The 23,984-nt window shown below is 40.5% G+C and overlaps 1 protein-coding gene across 1 annotated transcript in view; it reads right to left on the bottom strand.

Annotated features, from left to right (window-relative positions):
• LOC117944829 (transmembrane protein 132D) overlaps positions 1-15,641 on the bottom strand; it is a 31,756-nt gene extending 16,115 nt beyond the window's left edge. Inside the window, exons 1-3 of the mRNA XM_034871991.1 lie at positions 15,009-15,641; positions 8,499-9,375; positions 924-1,061 (exon numbers count right to left, since the gene is read on the bottom strand). Of these exons, the coding sequence (XP_034727882.1) occupies positions 924-1,061; positions 8,499-9,375; positions 15,009-15,171 (1,178 nt within the window). The 5' untranslated portion in view covers positions 15,172-15,641. The remainder of the gene's footprint in view (positions 1-923; positions 1,062-8,498; positions 9,376-15,008) is intronic.
• Between the last annotated feature and the right edge of the window lie 8,343 nt (positions 15,642-23,984).

The following is a 23,984-nucleotide window of genomic DNA, read 5'->3' on the forward strand; positions in this document are numbered from 1 at the left end:
TTGGAAAATGGCTGCAATGAAACAAAGAGTGAAAAATTTAAAGGGGTCTGAATACTTTCCGTACCCACTGTACATTACAAAATTGCTATTTTTGTCAGCAAGAGGCACTTGCAACCAACAGTACATGAAAAAATTATCTTTGGACCTTTGCAGTGTTATTTGTCCATTCAAACAATAGCATTTAAAGCCTATGAATATCTATGAACTCCCAGCAACAACACATTAAATACAGTGGCTTGAGAAAGTTTACACACCCATGCTAAAGTTGATTAAAAAGAGGAATAAAAAAACAATTTTGGAAAGTGATCTTAATGCCTTAACTCAAAACGTTTAGTGAAACCCAACCTTTTAAGGTCATTAACTTTCTATGTGAGTGAATAATGTATTGTAATAAATATAAATATAATCTAAATACCTAGAGATTGGCATGGTTTTATTTCAGTTAGCTTAATAGCTGGTTTAATTTGCAATGAGAGAAGATCTTAGGGAAAGTTCCCCATGCCTATCTCTATGTATGGTAAAAGGGTGTGTGATGATGGGGGGCTATTTCAGTTCTTTTTAATTTTAACTAAGGCCAAGGGAATTTTATCAGGATGCATAGTATCCTGGATCCATGAAATAACTGGTCTTTGAAAATAATAATGTGGCTGCATCTATGGGAATTAAACATAGGGAAGTGTATACTTTTGCCCCTTGTATTTTAAGGAAGAACATTCATTTATTTACAATAAATTATTTATTCAGAAAGAAAATTGTTGTCCCTATAAGGTTGGATTTTGAATTAAGGCATTGAGATCAATTTCCCAAAGTTTTTTTTAGTCTTTTTAATCAACTTTAGCATGGGTGTGTAAACTTTCTCAAGCCACTGTACGCATTGATTGCATACAGTGGCAACCAGGTTGAGGTAAATAGAAGCGACTTGCCTTTTCCCAGGTATAGGAGCTTTCCTCTGACAAATAACTGCAATGGCTCCATCTGCACCCATATCCAGAGTGATGTCCCACAGTAAAGAGTTACTGGGTGTCGCTGTTCGAAAGGTCACGCCTTTATTTACTGTCGCTCTGTGGAAAGTCAAAAATGAAAAGGTCAAGAATATGGTAAATGTAGAATGTCCCATATTAACAACCAATGGTATTTGGATCAATGAATATTTATTTTTCCAAAGTGTAGGTGGCATGTAATGTGAACAATTAACCAAACATATTTACACCTAACCCTAACCCTTTTCTGATGTACATTTTTTGGGGGGGGATTTGCTTGTGACAAATTATTTTTACAGTTTCAATTCCCAGTGTTTGTTATACAATTCATCACATAGAATATATTTGATTTATTCATTCATTCAAACTACCTGCTCAGGATTTCTGTAACAAGAAGGCAGCCTCATACATTTCATATTTCACATGGAACAGTAATAAAACTGAATCATTATTAGACTGGTGTCAAAGTGTAAAAAAATCAGTGATTTACTGCCACCCACCTACCTAACCACCCTCATCAACTCTTGCATTTGGAAGAAAGCATTGTTCTTTGTGTTCATCCTTATGTGTGCTCATTATTTAAACTGTGCTAGTGATCATTTGTTTTCGTTGCCTCTAATTTGTAAATGATCCGCATTAGCAGCCAAACATGTACACCTTTCCAGTGTGCTTGGCATACCAAGCTTGCAGTGGGTCAAATGTTGATGAGATATTCATCTATAAGAACTGCAATCAAGTAAGGCCAGGGGACACTCATGTGTAACATGTAAAATTCCAGCCCACTGCTGTAGCAATACTAATAATCTACCTAACTAACTACTCTCACAAAATATAGCTCCTTTATTTTTCAGTACTCATAACAAGACTCAGACAAGCTTTCTGAAATAGTTATGTATTTGAGGGGAATATTTGAGATAAACACAAAGTGTTAAACACAATATGAATTTCTGAGGAGGTGTAATCCAAGACAGGAGCAACAGCCATCTGAACCAGTCTCCTGCTTTGGGTTGGGAGTTTGACTGAAAGAAAAGACATTGCTGGCCTTTTCAGCACAATGAAACAAATCAGCTTTCCAACATGCATGACCTTAATTAATATATTTTAGATGACCTCTTAATGGATTTGTGGTGAGCTTTGTGTGTATGCTTGTATGTGTGAACCTTTGTCCGTGCCAACATCTGCACATGTAATCTGGAAGGAAGGTCTTAAGTGGCCACTGATCTCAACGTGGAAAGTCCTTGCTGTAGACCAACAATGTCTGATCCAATGCCTTAACAGCAGAAGTGCAAGATAGAAGGGTCACCCTTTTTTCCCTCTGTCTCTTTGTCAGAAAGATTGGATTTGTCTCATCATGTAACATTTGTGACACCTCTGAAAGTTCAAACAGACAAAGACCTCACAGGTTGAAGGTCAAAATTAAAAAGGGATGACAGCAGTTTTCAATCATGGTGTTAATCTTGTGCCATCTTGACCTCTGGAGACTGCCGGTTTCCATCCCAGCTGCAGAAAACAGCAGCTAATTCATCTGATTACCACAGGTTAAACCAGGGAGCAGCAGAGGGCTAAAAGGCAGAATCATCCGGTGCTGGAAAATAAAAACCAAGTCTTCGGGTCATGATTGCACACAGCTGAATGCCACACTTTTTAGAGTCTGTGGACACGTAATGGCCATATTCTTTACCCTAAAGAAGCCTCTAACCTCTGAGCATCTCTGGCAACAGAGTTTGCTGCAGTCTTAGGAAAGGGTTCTTCAGGGTTCCAACTTTGGCTGTGAGTTGGCTCATTAAAGAAAGTACAAAAAGGAGCCAAAAATTGTATGGCTGCATGCACTCTGTGTTAGTACATTACATTAAAGTAGCTTCTCTGTGTACTCTGCATTAGATTGAATTACAGTAGCGAGCAGAAAGGGGTGGCCAACAATACAGGGGCTAAATGAGTTAAGAGAAATACGTGCAGGGCTGATTTAAAAGCTATAAACTTTCTGGTTAGGGAAGATGAAAGATGAGCTGATAACAAGAAGCAGGTTGCACCACTGTTAATTGCAGAACAAAAGCGGTAACAGAATAGCACATGTTCACATGAATAGCACAAGTCATGCTGCTACACAACGTGCAGTCTCAGATGAAATATTTAGCTTATGATTGTGACTATTAAAATTTGCCAAAAGACATGGAAGGGAAAGGTTTAAAGGCCTGTTAATGTTTTAACGAAAAACCTGGTAGTGTTCTGTGATTTTGGTTTTGTTGCGGCTCAAATACAGTCGTCTCTTCCTGTGAGACTTGCTCTGATGGTCACTATTTTTCTGACTGCTCAGGTCCTGAAAATCACCAGAAAGCGAGTTGTGTTCCTATGACAACCGGCAACCATACACGCTTCAGCATAACGGATTTTTTTATTTTTATTTTTTTATATTTATTGCTTTTTTCTTCTGTTTTGATATGTTTGGATATAAAACAAAAAACATGGGTAATATAATAGTTGCAGATTTAAAAGAAATGTGGTAAAACATTATTAAAAACGCACAATAAATACTGATATGATATGATAAAATCTTGCAGCACCCTGGGCATCCTCAAAGCACCATGCGAGCATGAAGCACAGCGGTGCTTTGAGCTAAATGCTAACAGCAGAATGCCAACATGCTCACAATGACCACGCTAACCTGCTGATATTTAGCAGGTATAATGTTTACCTGGTTACCATCCTAATTTAGCGTGTTAGAATGCTTACATTTGCAAATTTATAACCACTAAATGCAAAGTCCACCCGGGGCTGATGAAATGACATGACCAAGACGGTCATGTCATTTTGCATAAACCAGAAGTATTAACACTGGGTTATTATTTGGATTAGTATTGGATTATTATTATTATTATCTGGTTATTCCTGTTCATCCTGAACGGGGGTCATGAACGTCTGAGCCAAATGGTACGGCAACCTATCAAATTAGTGGAGATATTTCACTGTGAATGTGAACTTCATGGTGGCACTAAAGGAAAAGGCAGAGAATCACTAAAGAAATTTGGATGCATCCTATGGAAACCATAAATGTCTGCACCAAATCTCCCTGCAATCTATCCAATGTTTTTTTTAATTTTTTTTAGGTATTTCAGTCTGGATGAACGGCGCTAGCATGGCTGAAAATGTCATTCACATGTAATGCATTGAATTTTGCACATGCAAAATCTATCAAAGAATTTCAATATGATTTTAAAAAGTGCAGCCTTCCACAACTTGCATTTCCTATTTCTGTATATAATATAAATAGCACCACTGATGCTGACTGAAGAGAATTGTAAGTGCAATGTAATCCGGCATAATCAATGAGGTACTAAGCAGGATGGCATGCACAGTGTATTAATTAGAAAACCTAGGAGGTCTGTTAATCTAGTAATGACTTGTGTAACATACTCTGCTGTGATGAAACACCAGTGTATTGAGCTGTGTGGAGCAGAGTTTAACTAATAAAAAGTGGCAGTAACAAGAAGACTTATCTGAAGCTCTTTTACTCTCTAAGCCCTCTACCCAAATAAGTGAAATCCCCTGCAACTGGAAAGGCGTTTTTCTCCTGAGTGGTTGAAAGCAGGGACAAGTGTCCATGGGTTTGGTTAGCCGGCCCTAAGGAGGGAGTGGGCAGAGGGAGGCACCGGGCAAGGAAGATGGATGGCCGTGGAGAGTGAAGCTGAGAGTGTGTGAGAAAAGCAGCTCTCATGTGCTGCACCTGCCATCCATCTCACTTCTGACCAGGCAAGGCATGAGTGACACTATTCTTTTACCTTTTACATACTCTTCATCCACTCCCACACACATGCACGCATGAAAAATTGCTGCCACACACACACACACACACACACACACACACACACACACACACACACACACAAACTGGAACAGACATGCAATCTTGGCCTTCATCAGTCAGTTCCTTTCCCCATATGTATTTTTTAACTTATTTCAAAGATCATGGCCAACAAAGGAAAGTAAAACAATTGCACTATTCCAAAAAGCAAAATACATAATTCAGGAAAACAGAGACTGAGTCTGAGCAAAGACCTATCGTGCAAGATAGATTGTAATCTCTGTGTGGGCTACACATCCGGGCCCAGTTGCATTTTATCACCATAGCTTCTATCGAGATGCTACAGTACATAAGGTTTGTAATTGCTTCCCTGATATAATTTGTGTTACCATCCTTGGCTTTGGGAATCCATCACTGCGGGGCCACGGTGCCACCGGTGAACCCCGTTGCAATCGGAAACAGATGCAATCATTAATTATGCGGGCAAATGTCCACCGTTTATCCAGTCTGATGGCCAGCCATCGGCAACGTGCTCATCGTACTTATGGAGCCGTTTAGGGAGTTGGAGATACGTTCATGCCAACAAGCCTGCCAGATGGCAGGCACCACAGCACTAAAAATGGATGTGAAAAGTCCTATTTGTCACACAGATGAATGAATAGACTCCCTGGTTGAAGAGCTCAATGACATGGTGGCCTGTTGATACAGAAGCGTGGGTTTATTTATCGCCACACTGCTGCCTTTAAATAAAACCCATAGTACAAGACAAACTATTTTGAACCATCGCTGGCTTTTTATAGCCGTTTAGAAGAAAACAAAAATAAAACTGTGAGCTCATACTTCTTCCACTCACCTTTTTGAGCGTACACTAAAGGGATCATTTAATTACCCTTCGCTTGGGTGTGGGATGATGAAATTACAACACTTTATCTTTGACCTTTATCAAACTCTCCATGAGAGTGGCAGGTTAATTTTGCGGGTGCGGCTTGTCTTTCTGTCAATCGAGCTCAAATTTGTATGTCCCTTGACTCCAGCTACAGACATCAATAACAGGTTTATCATGCTGATGAGAGAGTATTAAGCAAAGCTTAATGGGTCTTACCGACAGTGTTAAAGCACACAGACAGCTGTTGAAGACCGAAATGCATAGGGCTTATTAATGTGCAGATAAACAGGGGGAGGGTAGCACTATGTCATTGAATAACTGTGAGTCTATTATGTCATGTTTTTGGGATGCAAAAAAAATTATTTCAGGGTAAAGTCACCATACATTACTGCCCTCACTACTAAGCTTCCTAACGACATTGCCAATCTTCCAACTGAGTGACACCGGAGAGGAGAGGAGAGGAGAGGAGCTAGGGCTGCATAATAAATCGCACTTTTATTGAAATCGCAAAATGGACTGGCGCAATTTCCAAATTCCAAGGGGGGCGCAATATTTGTTGAAAGCAAAATATGTATCAAACCATTCTGAGTTGTAAGTGTTGTGGTGGTGCTGAGAAGTTCCGGCCTACAAATTGTATCCAACAGACTAAATCCTCGTAAAATTCACACTATAATCCTTTTCATTTTAATATTTTTCAACAGAAATGTAAAAAATCCTTCCCTTCAATATCATGACTCATATTACAATTGCAATATCAGTCAAACTAATCACATTTAGATATTTTCCTCATATCGTGCAGGACGATAGGAGAGGAGAGGTGGAAAAGATGAGGTGGAAGCAACATTTCTGCTCTCAGCTTTGTGTTCAGAAACGTGTGACAGAGTAAATGAATTAAAGAAGCAATGATTAAAAGTGACAAAATGAAGGGGGGGGGGGAGGAGAGAATCAGGAATTCTTGTTTGGCTTCATTGCTTCAGCAAAAATCAAGAGACAGATGGAAAAGGAATGTAAATACTGTACGTTGTCTGGCCTTTACATTCATGCAAAGCCAAGATCTGCAACGTAATTTAACTTTTCTCAGAGTCTGCTGGAAAATCCAGACAGCCCACGAAGCCTAGGATGAAGAACTCGTTCAGCACCCTGTTTCTTTGTTTTCCTTTTGGTAAACCAGAAAGGAAGTGAATGACCCGAGAAAAATGTTGAGAGACTCAACTCCTGACGAAACCTGACGAGCACATGTGCGTCCATGCACAGCTGTCGGCTCAATCAATATTGACCTATTTCAGCATTCACAATTGATCTGAGCTAGGGACTGTCTACTCTAAGTGAATGAATCCAGGACCAGGTGAAAAATGAATGATGCATGACTGTCCCCTCACCTGCTCGCCTCCACCGAAGCATGCATTTGCAAGTCAAGTCGGAAGTAACTGTGAAATTATTTATTTTCCAGGAGGTATTGATTGTGTACCACAGAGTTTTCCGATCTACGAGGAAATTACGTTACTACTTCCCGGCCGGGAACTAACACATAGATAAGATGCCTTGAAGGATTTTATTGTTGAGCAAGTTCTTAAGTCAGGACACCTCATTGGACATCATCCAACAGCGCTGCAAACAGCAACATAAATTATCATTAATACACAATGTGAAGGACGGATTTATGAAATCCTTTACCCATGACCTAAATCTACACACGACCCAAATGAATAACTGAGACGTATTTCACATCTCCTGGCAGCCAATTACTCGCTGGCTTTAAGTAAAGCAGATAGTGTAGAATAATAATAAAAAAATCTGTCTTTATCAAGTTAGCATAAATCTCTACATGTCTGCTCTGACAGCTAACCTCGACAAATGTTGATATGCTGCAACATGGTTCTCTTTGATCTCCGTCTGGATGATGATAATAAAAGGCATCACGCCGCAGAAGACCATGAAAACCATCAATAAAACGCACAGCGAGATGGAGGCATTTAATTCAAATGCAGTTTTGAGGTGCCAATCTCCCATGTTGCATCATTTCACCTTGAAAAGGGGAGTACTGACATGCAGAGAACAGACACAGTTTTGTTGTTCTTTCTCCTTCATTCATTTGTATTTTCATCCTCCAGAGGATAACACATCAGGAGTTTGAGGCAGCACAGTTCTAAAAAAAAAAAAAGAATATCTGTGTAAAATTAGCCTCTTGTACCTAGAAGGTCACAGAGACCTCTGGAGGATTAACTTAAAATGGAACCACAAATGCTCTCATCTCCAATCAAATAGGAATATTTTGAATTGAGAAATGAAGAAATGCAATTGATCTATGCCGGTAATCCCCATGATCTTTATATATATATATTCAATAACAGTGCATTGATATACCACAGATCCCGAGTCTACCCCTTATAGCAGAGCAATAATGAGTCACAAGCTACACGTGATCTTATTTGATTCACGCCAACCTTGATGATTACCACTCTTGACGCAGCCCTTAATGTGGTCCGGCTGTGCTCACTGAGTCAAACATGCATTTTTTTAATTTGACTCGAATAATCTACCACAGTTCCCAGAGACACAGTCAGCCCCCTGTCATGTTTTCAGAGAAAATGCCATAATCCATGCTGAATCTCATTTCCTCCAATATTCCCATATTTTTGATGGCACAGGATTTGTGCATGAAGTAGAGAGAGGCACTAATACTGTGAGTGAAAGATTCCCTGTATTGAATTCTTATTGACCAATTCATTTTGCCTGGCATCGTCCCCTTCAAATAAAATAAAATCCAATATTTCAACTCAGTGTGTGGTAATGCATGTCTAAAATACAGCCACAACGGAAATCACAGTTTTACCTGAGAGTGAAGTTAGTCAGCTGAACAGAGCTGGCCATGAGTATGTAGAAGGTGGCGATATCAGTCTTCTTCAGCGGTTTGGAGGATGTCCGTATGACAATGGCATTGCCTAGCTTGAGCCGAGAAAGTGTTGCCATTCCTTTGGGCACCTGCAGAAGACGCACGCTGCCAATCCTCTGCATGGGCGTGACAGGAACAAACTCCGGCTGTGGCTCTGAGTCAGCCCTACGATTTCCATCCACAGAATCACACTTCCCATTGACTTTGGGTTGCGTCTGGTAGTACAACTCCACAGGGTTCCCGGTAGACGGGTCCTGCCTCTCCCTGCTGGTGCCCTCTGACCCTGGAGCAAACCAGCTAGGTGCTGGTGCTAGCTCAGCCAAGCAGGTTCCTCTCTCGCCTCCCATGGCACAAGAACCCTTCACCTCCTGGGTCTGCCAGAAAGCATACACTGTGACACACGGCAGCTCATCAACAGTTCCTTCCCCCCTGCCCCAGTCCCTCCCTGCAACATAGAAGAGCACCCGCACTTTGGGCTTGGAGGAGAAAACCCGAGGCGTCAGCACAAAGGCCTGGATTTTCCAGTCAAAGGTGAAGACGTCTGGCACGTTGAAATGCTGCACAGTCTGGATCAAATCTCGAGGCACAAGCTGCTCTGTGGACATAATGCCGTAGCTGGCGTTGACAGCTGGCTGCCGGATTGCCCGCAAGATAACAAAGGGCTGCGTGTGGCTCTGCATGCTGGAGTTCCTCATGAAGTCCTGCCCAGCCTCCTTCAGGAAGAGGAAGTCAGCATCTTGCACCTCATAGTTGACAGGCAAGAAGACAGGGAAAGGCACCGAGCTCTTAAAGTCAGTTAGCTCTTTACTGCTCAAATCTGTAAGGTAAAAATAGCAAATAGGCTTGTTAAAAGATACAGGAATATGTCATACCACATCTCTTAGCAACTGGAATTCTACTTGAAACTCAAACAGAACTAAGGAATTCATTTCTACTCTACATTTGAGATCGAAATACTGTGAAAAATACCAGCATAAAACACCTGAGCACAAAAAGTCATCCAAGGCCAACTGATCAACTGAGTGGAGCATCAATGTAATACACTAAAAGGCCTCTGAGCTTAACCTGAAAAAAATCCTGTAACAGAGCACATAGGTAAACAAGGTCCGTTTGTTTTAGTTTCTGAGGCTGGGAAAACGCAGCAGTTAAACTCCAGCTTTGCTAAGAGACTGTATAAAAATGATTGGTGTGAGGAGAGCCAAAACCTTCTGTTTACTTTCACATAAAAAGCAAAGCCCTTTGCAGGGATATTCATATTTTCTTTGAACCCGCCTCTTGACTTAGAAGAAAGCTGCAACACTCTCCCCACAACATATCAAAATAATAATAGCAGTATTACATTGGTAAAACTTGTTTAATTGTGTACCTGTTAAGAGATTTCTCTCTTCACGTTCAAGATGGCTCAAGAGATGACACGGGACAACCAAACTACTTTGTACAAAGGGCAACCTGCTCGGCTGAAACACCCAAGAGAGTTGCCCCGAGACAGTTCCTTGTTCCTTTATTTATAGGTTGATACAAACAGAATAGTGTGTGAGTGTGTGTGGTATCAGTCCTAACCGGACTGATACAAACAGAGTAGTGTGTGTGTGTCAGTCCTAACCGTTTGGGCCTTCGTCCTTGTGCTTTAGTGAGATACATGTTTCAACAAAAAGAACATCCTGTGAAATGCTTGCATAAGCTTTATGAGAACAGAGTGTGACAATCACCCCTATATTGCTACACAGCCAAGCAGTTGAATATAGTTGAATATAGTCCATCGAATATATCTTATATCAGTACCCCCCTTTATCCCAATCTTAATGCAACATCTGATGTGCAGCATCATTGAAACTTTAGTAAACCCTTGATGTAGAGACAGAATTGTTGTCCTCTGCATATGGTAAAGTGAACCTTAATAACATGGTGCAAGTTAAAGTTGTCTTTCTGACTATTTACCAAACAGTTTACGGCATTTGCAGAGGACAGCTAAAATAAAATATCAGTATTAGATTAGAGAAAAGGTTAGAAAAAGTCCTACCTAACGTCAAAAGAAAAATACATACATTTTTTACCGCTTATATTTTTCGTACAGTCCCTAATTTAATTTGTGTAACAAATCATGTCACAGAAAGATAATGTACTAAACATGAATTCTATGTAAGTTACTTTTTATGACTTGTTAATGCTACTTAAATGCAAGTAGCAGTAATTCAAAATTGACTTAAAAATGATTGTTTGTCATAGCATTATTTCAATAATACCCTTCCACTGCCCCAGTTTCACCTCACTCATGGATGATCAGCGTTCTCTTTATGGGGAGGAAAGGTGGGATCTGATACATCTGGCACAACATTCAAATCAGGCATCAAAAACTGGGCTTATAATGGTTTTTCAGCTTGTCAGCAGGGCTGTAAATACCCAGCAGACACTCCAAGAAAAAAAACAAGAATGGTAGAGCATCACCACGTGAAGTAAAATAATATATTATGAAATACATCTTGTTATTCAGTAAAATAAAGTAGGTAAGTAAGTAAGTAAGTCAGTAAGTAAGAAGCTTTGTGTTAGACCCATACATTGATCCCAAGGATTACTGTCTGACTGTTAAATACCGATCACAAGTGTGTAGAATGACCTTTTAACAAAACAACAAAACAGACCAACAGCATAAACATTTCCTGATCTGGTTTAAAAGCTTAATGTTAAGTGTCTCAGTGGACATGGGCAGGGGTCACTCGGCCATCATGTGTCCTCATTAAACGTCCATTTTGATAGAATTATGAAGATTATAGCTGCTGACCTGAGTGTGCGCTGTTTATCTGGTGGCTAATTGCCCTACTTGGTGAATTAAGGACAAAAAACACTGGGGTTTACTTGGCAGATTATAATAAAATTGAGGAAGCTGCATTAGCATGGTTGGAAAAACAGCTTTGGTATGGCATCCGAGACCTAAACAAATCATCCCACTGATTTACCAACGTTAACAATGTCTTACAAATGAGATGCTACCTCTAGATCTATAGACTTGTATAAGGTGCATTTGTGAAAGTATAACAATAGTTGGCAGACACACACATGTCTGTCACTGAATTATTAATTGTTATTTTTCCAACGAGGAAGGCTTGAAGCTTTTCTACGTCGATCAGTTGAAATGTCTCTCGTGGTTGCTGGCATTTGGCAGGTATGTCTCATGGCCCGTTCTGCTTTTCATCCTCGCTCATCCACGCCGGCTAAGAGCCTGTCATCATGGTCTGACACTTCACACGACGTTGAATATACAGCATGTGTCAAGATCATGTCAACCGAACAGCCCTCGGCGGAAGACAACAGCATCTTTTTTTTACTTTCTCCTCCACAGACAGACAAGAGTGTCAGTCAAGTTTGCTGACACACTGCATGAGGCAGGGACTGGGTCTGGGAACGTGGCAGTCCTGGCTTTGCCTACCAGTGGCCACAGTGACAGATGTGCTGTTTAATACCCGAGCTGGCAGCAGCTTTGGCTGGAGTGACTATAAACTGGCTCACTGTCTCCTGACGGGAGAATGCACTGCCAATGTGGCAACAAAGTACTTCACATGCAGGCTTATCTCTTTACAGTCGGGTTAGATGGGTCATCTGTGCTCTGCTTGTTATTTCATATGCTTTTCATTCCAGAAAACCCACAGGAGACCACTTAAATGAAGCATACATGGGATAAGTCTATTTTGTAGCAGGGTTTGCAGGCACTGTTTATGGTCCATCCTTCTCTTTGGCCAACAGTTTGGATATTTAACAAGAAGCCAATGTAAGCAAAACTGTTGGTAACTGTGGTCCTCTCATCATGATGAGAGTACTGGCCTCAACTGATAAACACAAGAGCAAATCCGCTGCACCAGCTGTTCCAGCCTCTCAAATCACTCATTTTGAAGACCCTGAGCTCCTCTTCCTCCTTGGCTGAGTCAGAAAGCATCAGTGTTGCCATGGTACAACATGTACATGTACAACATGTGTTGCCAGATGCTACAACTGCCTCTAAAAGCAACCTCTCCAAGACTGCTCATTTTCAATGCCCTGCATTGATGCTTTTTTTTTTTTATGCACAGTATGTAGGTTAAGTGCTTTCTACAAGGGGGGGGGGGGGGGGGGGGGGGATTCCCTTTATACCAATGTTCAAATTTTATGTTGTTGATCAAGTTTTGTTATTCCTTCTCTGTGTCCAAATGCAGAGTTGTTCATATGAAACTAACACTGCTGTACCGCTGAAAACCGCTTTAAAATGGATATGTGAATTTTCATGTGTACAACATCCCTTGGTTGCTCTGTGTTTTCAGCTCGGCCACATATAGGAAGCCATTATATTCCATTAAAGGCTTTACTGCCATGCATTCAAATGGAAAGCAAACATGGTACTTAACTATAAAAAGTGTAGTAAGTTAGCTGACATTTTTTCTGTGCTGTATCTAACTGCACCGTTTACCAAGGGATTAATACAAATCCATTTCAAAGTAATGTTCCTCATCAGCAGTTTTAATAAAAACACAGCTGTTTCTAATGAGCTACATTTTACCCTGCGGTTTGTCTTAAGGCTCTATATTAAAATATTTTCATTGGCATGTCAGCTTCTTTTTAGCGTGCTTGTCTTTTAGCATTGTTCCTCCAATTGTAATCAATCTTTGTGTTATTCTATTAAAATGCTGAGGAACCATTGTGAATTCTAATGTTCAGTAATGACTTTTACCATATGTGCACAACAGCTTGCAGAAGTAAGTCGGCTCCCAATAGCATCACAGAGGACAACGACGGATGTCTACTTTTTAATCAGTAATTGAGAGAATAAAGGAACTGTTTATGCAATCAAATTTCTCTTTCATGCAGTGTTTTAAAGGTTTTTGATCATTTCTTTATGTTAGCGTTATGGGTCACATATCTAGCAATGCGCTGATGACTTAAAATAAGCAAGTGTTGGCAATGGCCTAGATGCAAATGACACTAATTAAGCACCAGTAGCAGATTACATTCTCTATAGTGATGTTAGCACCATGTGTTTTCATCTTTTGACTGGCTGACCTTTCCAGTACATGCATTTTTAGTAAAGCACCACAAGCCATCATAAGGGTCTGACAGCTTGCTGAGAAAAATCTGTGAGAATACAAAGTTTTGAGTCTTTTGGGACACATTTAGACACTTAACAGTCACCTTGGGATGTAAAAAGAGGTTGAAGCTGTTGGTAATCCAGGGACTTTGTTTTTTTTAAAGTTGCATAATTCTCAAAGGGCATCTAGAAAAAGAAGGAAGAACTGTGATCCAAAAAGGTCTGGAGTGTTAGAAACATAAGTAGAATGTGGTGTCTGCTCCAGACACCTAGTGTAATTAAAGCACTCCTAAGTAAATGACTTCACTTGCCTGTTCTGAACTCAAATGTTAGGGCCGTTACAATAACAATGGATGAAATATAGTGAGTTGAAATCTTTCCAGTTGTATTTTATTTATGTTCTGTTGTCAAGTCTCTTTTGCTGATTTGTTGTTGTGCCATTTACTTTATGTCATGACGGTGAATTATCTGCTGGCAACCATGGAGCTGGGAAACAGGCCTGCTCTTACCTACTTTCCAGGAGAAGAGTTAGATGACAAGACTTCTTATCATAAAAGTGTCATGGTCTGGTCAAAGTACTCCACCAGTAGACCATCATATTCCTATCTTACATAAACAAACATACAGCAATAATGTGATCTTATATGTAATGCCTTGAAGGCCTGGTAGTGAGAGGGTGGAGAAGATAGGCAGAGAGAGAGAGAGAAAGGAGGGAGGCTTAAGCTTTTTGCAGTGATTGGTAGGGATTGCTATTTCCAATGAGGCTCTAAAAGCTGATTTAAAAAAAATCTGTTTTACCACAATTTCTCCACTTTTCTCAACATTTTATCTACATGAATGAGCCAGCCTGCATTCACTGGAAATAGCCATCTATAAGGAAGTTATAGGCATTACAGTAAATGCCTTTGTGATGTGCTTGTCTTTATTATCAAAGTTGGGAATTTAGATTGTCTGCTTCGTGTTTGCCCTGTGAAATTAGGGTAACACAGTTTTATTACAGACATCCATAAGGGAAAGCAATACTCCTCATGAGAAGCAAATTACTGAGCGTTAAGGCATGGCTCAAGCTGTAATATAAACCCATCAAGTATTTTACTCCTCACTGATTTCATTCTAAATGTTTTAATATATCCCACAATATATCCCACTCACTGCTGTCATACCCCTTCACCATGATTCATAATTGCTCATGTTTGGCTCACTGGAACGCTGTATCACTGTGGAGTAAAATATGTAAGTTTGCTGCACAAATGAGGACATTTATATATTATTTAAACCTCTAGAGAAGGCTATAGCAGTAACAGTGACTTTGGCAGAAGCTGTTCTTGTTTTCATCCCTGGTGGCCAGTTCACATTGCAAAACACCACAACACGCAAACTATTACTTCCAGGTCACTTACCTTGTGTGAGAACTGCGATTATTGTTGCAAAAAATATCTGTAAGATCCTCCAGCTCTGGTAGTAAAAGCTCATTTTGGCACACTGCGCGGCAAGCTGTTCAAGACAAGTTCCCAGACCGTGGTTTAGTCTCGTTTCAGCAAAGCATGAAGCGGATCGTTTCATCCATTCCTGCGGTTAGCACAATCACCATAATCACACCTGTGTGAGTACAGATTGAAGTGTTGTCCGTGCTGCAGGTGACAGCGCATCGATATCTGATCATCGGCAGGTTCCCCGGTTGTGCGTAAAAGTTGTGCGTAACGTGGAGATGTATCTCCTGAGACTTTGTGCCCGGTCAGAAAATGTGGGAGTCTTGAGCTCAGACTGTGTCACGGAGAATTTTCATTTCGAATGATAATTACCTCTCTAAGCGTAGTGTCTCAACAAGTCCTCCAGGCTGAGTGGGTCTTGCAGACTGCCGCCGCGGCTGGTGCTCCGCGGAGTTAAACGGCCGTTAGCAGATCACGGACTGTCTTGTGCGCAATCCTCAGGGCACTAAACTTATCATCTGTCACTGTTCATCCGCTCAGGAAGCCACGTCCAGTGACCAGCTGGTAGGATTAACCCTACGTTGCTTTGTCTGTCATGTCAAATTATCAAACGTGACATTTTACTCTGTCTACGGATTGTTAAACGCCGAATCTGTTGACTTCACTGTGTGCTGACCCAGAGGGAAACCTACTATAGCCATAATGGGGGATACATGTTACACAAGCAGAATTTGGAAGCGTGTAGTGGACGTTACTTTACCCACCTCTCGGTCTTTATAGTGTGAAGTTGTAAGACGTTCCTGAAAGTAGGATTTAACTACAAATGGTGTCTTTTTAGAGGTAAAATACATTTTCTTTTTAAATAGAAATAATACTTTTCTGAAAGTGGTATCTATTTTTGTTTTACCTCTAGAGTGTTCTCTCGTGACGGAGACCATTGTCTACTGAAAAAGACACACTACAACCACTAGCTGCCTTTTTTTTATGACACACGGGGGGCGCCAAGAGCACTTGAAAAAATGCTAGAAGCGGTTTTCTACTGTATAATCTATAATTTCATTGTGTGGACAATTGGCAAATTAGCGCACCCTGCAGCTGCAGGCGCCCTGCTTTCTAAGAAGATGCCGTGCACAAAGAAGCTGTGTGAGAAGGGATAAAGGGGAGGGGGGGGCAGTTCACCTCTGGGTTGAACGGGTTGCTGCATAGGTGCCGATACCGTGGGTGCTCAGCATTAGCGGAGCAAGCTGATTGCGGTTACGTGTCAGTTAAACTTTTCATCTCCAATCCTATCTGTAATTGGGGCTGTCCTGAGTTGTAAAATAGCCTACTTTACGGCTTAATTGTTGAGTTAATAAGCGTGTTTTTCAAGGGGTGTGCGCCCATGAGCACCCACGGAGGAAGACTCATAAATCTGAGCCTCTGTTTCTGGGTATCCCAAATGAAACGGTCCGGACAGGGGGGGACGTGGGACCATAACCCTCCTTGAGCTTATCACATGAATGCATGATAAGGATCTATCAGACATCTACCCTAACTTTTGGATTGGACTTACTCTACCAGTCATTGTGGCTCGAGCAGAGAAGAGCTTTTCATACCTGAGGTCACCCATGTCCCAGGAACGGCTCACTGGCCTTGCTGGCATCAGTATCAATCACTCAATAGGGGAGCAGATTACATAAAATAACATCATTGATGATTTTGCATCAAGAATGGCCGGAAAGCTCAGGTTTTAGTTTTAGATTGTGTTTTCTGTTCTTTGTTCAATAGTGTAGGCTAGTAATTAGATTCTCTTTAGTGTGTTTTCACATTTGTGTGATGAAGGATTGGTGCAAATGTATTCTACATTTTAGTTGTATATTATTCTAAATATTTTATAGTATTGTTGCTCTCTGCTCGTGTTACACTTTTGTACATTTTTAAGTTAATGTAGAACCGCCACTGACTCCATCCACAATTTGGAGATTAAAAAAAAGTAACTCTAACTGTCTCTGAATTTTCATAATTCTCTACAGCTACATTCCAGTTGTTTAATGTGTATGTTTATTATTCTTCCCCATAATTATGGATGCTTTTCTATACAGATAGACTAGGAATTGCAACCTTGACTGCATGTACTATAGAAACAAACCTTTCCATTCAACCAGGGAAAATCAGGCTAATAAGGACAAACATTGCTTCACACCTACCTCATTATCATGGTTCATTCAACGTTTAGAGATTGGTAAAGAGGGGTTTTCTTCTTAGATTTAAATATAACCAACCATGGACACTGTTACAGTTGTTCACATATTGCCATGAAAAAATTCCCCAGCTGTAATTCCAGTGATATTTGGATGCTAATGGTCTCTGAATAGTTGAGAGTACAGGTGGATTTTTAGTGCCCTCTGATGGAGTTGCTATGTTAGTAAAGCAAAGGTGAGTGAGTGAGTAAGTGACTGATTTACTTGCTTGCAGCCCAGTTGCATCAGAAAATTATTTTTTTAGTTTTCTCCTCATTTTAAATTTTTTTCTTAACAGATAAGCTGATAGATAGGATGTATGTTCATGCATGTACCCTCATTATATTTTTACGCGCAGGTGTTGCATAAAAGAGATGCCACAGGCTTTTTTTAGTTTGTGTATCTTTTGAGAACAGGGCGCAGATTTCAGTAGGATGGAATACAGCCATCCATTACAAACAGACCACGGGTGCTAATATGTTAATGGTTGAACTTGGTGCCCATTTTCGCCCCAAAAAAGTTACTTGTTTGCAGACTTGAAGTGGTAAATGTAATGGGGCTTCATTGACTTATAAAGAGGATTAGGCGACATGTCAACACACAGAGTGTGCAATCAAACCTCCCAGTATCTGAAGACGGGAGGAAGTTGCCACAAGCTACTGCTGTAAGTTTATTTGAGCTCCTCCCTAGCACTGCAGCATTGTGATAAGCTGCAGCAGCATCTGTGTGTTTGGGTTGCTCCAGTAAGCTGTATAGTGCTGCCCAAGGATAATTTAGATCCTTTCCCATGTACCTGCTCCTCAGGCACAGAGAAACGACAACTACACTGTGTATTGAGTAAGGCTGAGAAGATTTACCCCCCAAAAGTGGTGCTGAAGCAGTTGTAGAGGTACAGATACTCTCTCAGTAGTGTTGCATGCACATTCATACTCACAAATGCAGAACTGGAGACTGTATGAAGAGGACATGGATACATGTATTACATGTGCATATTTTGATTGGTTATTTATTTATTCATTTATTAGGCTTATTCTTGCTTTTTCTTTTTTATTGTAAAAAACGTGTGTGTCTCGTATTTAGGTATTTTAAGTTCTTTTGACTATTCTTTTGTATGTTTTTCAAAAGAAACTTCCTTCATTCATTCAAAAACAAATATTTCGTGAAATTCAGCAGGCCTTAATGGCTGCAAAGTCAACAAAATCCCAATTTTCTTTGCTATGTAAATGAAACGGTTTTGACATGAGGAATCGTCAGCTGTATGCTAGAGTAATTTCCCAAGCCAAGCTTTATTTAAATAGGTGAGGCGTGCTCTTGTAAGGAAACTGCCTTTTTAGTCACCTGAAGTACCGCATTTGGGGAATGACTTGTCAGAATTATCACACATTCACCCATCCTTTAACGTGACATTTATCTGTGCAACAAATTTAAAAAAAATCTTAATTTTGTGACCTTCCTGGTGAAATGTCCACAGTAGCTCACAGATGCAGAGGCAACATATGGTGAAACCTGTCAAGAATATGTTAGGGACACTCAAAGGACAGAGAAACAACACAGACGTCCGGATATGCAAGTTTGGATGTTGACATAGATGGATGTCTCAGCAGAGATGTGCTGGAGTGGGGAGAGTGGCCATAAACTGGTGATAGATGCGGGTGCTACGAGCAAGGGAATGCGTTTTCAATGTACATCATCCTTCTGTCTGACAGATAGTGCTAGCTTCTTCTGCTGAGGTGCATTTAGCCACACACGGAGCTCTAATGTTCCCATTCTCATTTTCATCGCAAACTCAGAATGTGAGGGCAGTAAAATTTACATATCTTTTCAACAACAGTGTTACTAACCATTGAAGGTCGAGTATATAGAGTCATAGAGATGATTTATATGTGTGTATGTGTGTGTGTGTGTGTGTGTGTGTGTGTGTGTGTGTGTGTGTGTGTGTGTGTGTGTGGACCAATCTGCATACTCCTATGTGGCTACCACAAGCCCTTCAGCCTGTCTTCAATGAGCTTAAAATGTTTAAGTATTAATATGTTTGCTTTTTGTTTATATATGATAATAATGCAGTTGTAAATGTTAGTTATGATTTGATAAATACTTATGAGTGTCTTAGAAACTGTCTAGAAAGCCATTAGGTGTGATGTTATAGCCTGTTGTTAAAGGAATGGCGCTTATTTGCCTTCTTCATTAAATAATTACATTAATAAAATTAAAATAAACCAGGGGCTGGTTAGAAGAAGAAGATATACTTTATTGATTCCCATTGCGGATATTAAATATTTTTACTCTTTTGGAGTTACACATTACACACAGGCCCAAAATACACACACCTGCACAATCAGGACCTTACACATGCATTAATAGAGAGATTGCAGAGTGAAGGGGCTGCCAATGAATTTGCCCCGTGCAGCTGGGGGTTTGGTGCATTGCTCAAGGTGAACTGGCACCTGTCGCTGTAGCTACCAGTCCACACTCCGTACTTGGGACGTATTGGGCCTTGAACCATTGACTCTCTGGTTCCCAAGCCAAGTCCCTAAGGACTGGACTAGTTCTGCCCCAGACTGAGCTTCTGCTGCCCAGCTAGCCTTTAGGCTTAACATAAAGACTTGACATAGCTAGCCTGACTCTGTAAAGGTAGCAAGAGCTGCCTATTTATTTAATCCATGCATTATCCAAGTGGCAAACTATTCCCTTTTTAATTAGCAAATAAATGTACTGAACAGAGGATCTGAAGCACTGCTGCAGAAGGTACATGATCAAACCGTCTATAGGAGAGTTTTTTTCTCAGGACTAAAAAAAGCAAGCAAGCTAAAAAGACAAAGCACTTTTAACCGCTAAGACTGAACCGCTCATATTCTGGCTAAGTGAAACATTGCATGGATCTAAGTGTGCGGATATTTCTTCTCAGTTTGGAATCATTGAAGCTTTCAGTGCCTTAGTTAAGATTAAGCCAGGAGGAGCGGCGCTCATCCTGCATTGCCTAGTAACCCAAAATATGTCGTTATTAATGGTTATTACAGATAAAGCCGTATGTTAGATTATAAAAACTAACTTGATGATGAACTCTCAGAATGTTAAAAATCAACACCATGTAAGTGTTTTCTATGTCGTGCGGCTTGGGTCTGATCTTGATAATTAATTATTAATCTTTTCCTAAAAGTTGTGTTCACAGCGAGTTTCACTGTGTTGATAAATTGTGACCTTTTTTGAATTGAGAGTTATTTTAAGTTAACAAGTGTGGACATTTCTTGCAAGATGAATCAACACCTCTGAAAATGTGGCTCAAAATTCAAATCTGCTGAAGGTGTTTAAATAACTCATAAGAACCCTGGCATCATGTTGATTTTTAACACTAATGAATGCAGTAGTACTCTGCAGGCAACTGTCCAGAATAAACAGCAAAGTCTGTAGAAGACAGAAGGGCTTGCTAAAGTGACATGAACCTGTGGCCTACAGGAGGAACAATGGAAGGCTTACTGTTGGTGGAGACCTATAGTGGTGGCTATAGTCTCGCATTGCCTAGTCTCACTTTGCCAGACCATCCACCGAGATGGGAGAAAAACGTGCTTTTATTTAATCCCATTTGTTTAAACCAATCACAATTGTTAAGGGTGGCGCTAAACTCTGAATGGAGTTGCTGCAAAATAGTCATGCAAGAGAAAACTTAGATTGGACAGATAATCTAACTAGCTGTCTCAATTTACCCTGCATAGACCTGAGGAGCAGTTAACCATAGTCCACATAAATCCACCGGAGTTTAACCCAAAGAAAGCAGAAGGAAAAGGACATCAGCAAAAATACATGCACCCGGAAGTGTGACGTCAAGGATATAGACTACGACACAACATCATTATGACGATGAAAACCCCTCTCAGTCTCTTCCTCACCTTCTATCATTATGCGAGGAGTATGGAAACCTATCAGGCTTTAAAATGAACTGGTCTAAGTCTGCACTACTTCATTTAAATGGATTTGCCTGCAGTTCTATTATCCCTTCTATCATCCCTGTTGTTAATCAGTTTAGATATTAGGCATTGAGGTCTTCCCCTGCTTAAACCAGATTATTAAACATAAATACTCTGCTGAAAAGAGGATGGTTCTCTCATGTCTGTTCAAGCCCGTATCTCAGTGGTTAAAATAAATGTTTTACCCAGGGTTAATTTTGTGAGCTCTCTGCTACCTCTCTCCCCTCTTGCTGGCTACTTGTGTAAATTAGACTCAGTGGTATCCAAATTTATCTGGAAAGGCAAGCGGCCGGGACTTAAGATGTCTACTTTACAGAGGAGGTGACAGGATGGTGGCCTTTCTGTTCCCAACTTCAAACATTACTTGTTTCTACTTGTTCCTCTTTTTCCTTCAATTAAGATCAGCACTCAAGGCGTACAGCGTCCCTTGGCGGAGGCCTTTGCTCATCCATCCAAGTTATTTACTGTGCACCCTAAAAACTGTAAGAGGGTATCCATGTTTTATCAGTTCTTAGTGATATCTGGTCGCTCTGCCCTTCTTATTGAGAGGATGTGAAAATGCACCACATGAAAAATAATTAACAGCCCGTTATGCACTCTCTGCCCAATAAAAGCACAAGGTACACACAGTGTCTTCACATGATCTGGGAGTGCTCTCCCGTTGGTCGTTTCTGGAACAGGATTGCATCCAAAATTTCCACTTTGTTAAATGTTACGGTGCCTGTTACGGTCAATGTTTTGATTTTGAATGATCTGTCAGCCTTTCAACTCTGTGGAATTCGTGTGCAAAATAGCCTTGTTTTGGTGGAACGTGTGTGCATTCAAAAAATGTTTTAGTCGTGCAACTGACAGCTAGCTAGACAGATAATATAGCTAGCTGGATTACCCTGGAGAGATCTGAGAAGGAGTTAACGATAGTCCTCATTAATAAAACAGAGTTTAAAATTCCAACACAAAGAAAGCGTGAGGTAACGGACATCCGGCCCCAAAAAAGACACGGCGAAATTTGATTATTCAAACAGATCCTGTCCAGTCTTTAAAGTACAGAATGTGTATTGGTATTTGTTTATGTTGTAATAGCCACACAAACAGAGATGGGAAGAGAGATGCTTACAACTTCAAAATGTACTTGGAAAATTGGTTCACTCTTTTACTGGAAAAGCATGCCAATAGTTTTTTTCCTCAAAACTCTTGAGCAGAGAAATGCTCTCTGCAGTTTCCTAATCCAGCCCAAACTGGGCCATGAGAGACAGCTCTCCATGTTTGGGTTGAATACCCTCAGGCAGCCGAAGAAGAGTTTGTTCAGCCTAATCTCTACTGTGCGATGCGTGACTTCTTCCTGCTGTCGTACTCATGTAAACTGCTGTTTGTGCCGCTTTACGTCCGGGGAGTAGTGAAGGGGTTGAAGCGGGAGACTGCATGATGGGAGCTGTCATCTCTGTCCCATCGATGGGTGCTGCCAGTATCCTGTTAATCCCCAGAGTAATTCCACTACCACAACAGAGAAATCAGACACAGCAAGGCAGGCAGGACAGCATTCTGCAGCCCTCTGCACAGCCAACACATTCTCTAGTTTACGCACACAAGCAGCCACTTTACAGCAAAATTGGCTATCACGCCCGATTGACGACTGAAATGAAGTTTACATGTCTGGACAAATAATCAAAATGCATGAAGTAGCTGGGGGTTGCTGTGCATTTTGAGTGAAACTGAGTCACTTCTGGGGTAAAGGAAAATGACATGTGTGAGTAAGATTTGTGACATTTGCCGGTGTTGCCTCGTTTTTACACAACTTCTCAAGCAAGCCACACCAAAATCTCATATAAATACTGTTAAATTAATAAATTATGTATCCAATACAAATAACAAGAATACATATTCTTACTAGAGAAGTCGTTAAGTTTTCTGAGGATGATTTAATTCTGTTTCCCCCCCCCCGAATTGATGGTTATGTGAAAGCGTAGCATCTAAAAGATCATTGAGCCGAGAAAAAAATTAAAAAGACAACACATCTGATGTCACCTCCCTGTGTTGCTTCACAGCTGTTTCAAAAAGTAGAAACCAGATGGGATCTGGCTGGGTGAAAAGCAGATGTTTGGTCGCTGCGTAAAAGCTGCTTCTTACTCTTAGATACAAACGTTTCTCCTTTCTCATATTTTCTTTTTTGCCTCGTGAGGAAGCTTTGATGTCACTGAGAGACAAATAATTCTTACTGGAGGCTGCCATCTTGACAATGATCCAAGAAATATGTTAACAACAGTGACATAAAGCAATAATAAGCTCTCGACATCTAAAGATTTGTTTCCTTTTAACGCAGAAGAAGAAGAAAATGATACATTTAAGGCAATTATCAAACAGCTAGTTTCTCCCCCACCAAAATCATCGGCTACACACAGAATACTCATGTTTTAACAATCCTCTCATTAATTTCCAGTTTAGTTATGGTAATGAAGTTGTAGGGGTAATTAAATCAGCGATCCAGTTTTCAGGCCACAATTAAGCATAGGCCTATGTATCTCATGGAGGATTCATTATAATCCCTTTATCTGTTTCATTCATCTATTATTTATTTCTTCAGTTTTTGTCATGCTGGCAGCATCGCTGTATGGATGGAAATGTCAGTTGGTTGGTCCATACTTTGTACACACATTGATACCTCCCTCAGGATTAATGGTAATAACTTTGGTGAGCTCCACATTTTAATATTTCCATGTAAACTTTGGTTTGTGACCAAATACCTGCAAAACTAATTACATTCCCATCCA

The sequence above is a fragment of the Etheostoma cragini genome, chromosome 5, assembly GCF_013103735.1.
Source record: "Etheostoma cragini isolate CJK2018 chromosome 5, CSU_Ecrag_1.0, whole genome shotgun sequence".
Lineage (NCBI taxonomy): Eukaryota > Metazoa > Chordata > Actinopteri > Perciformes > Percidae > Etheostoma > Etheostoma cragini.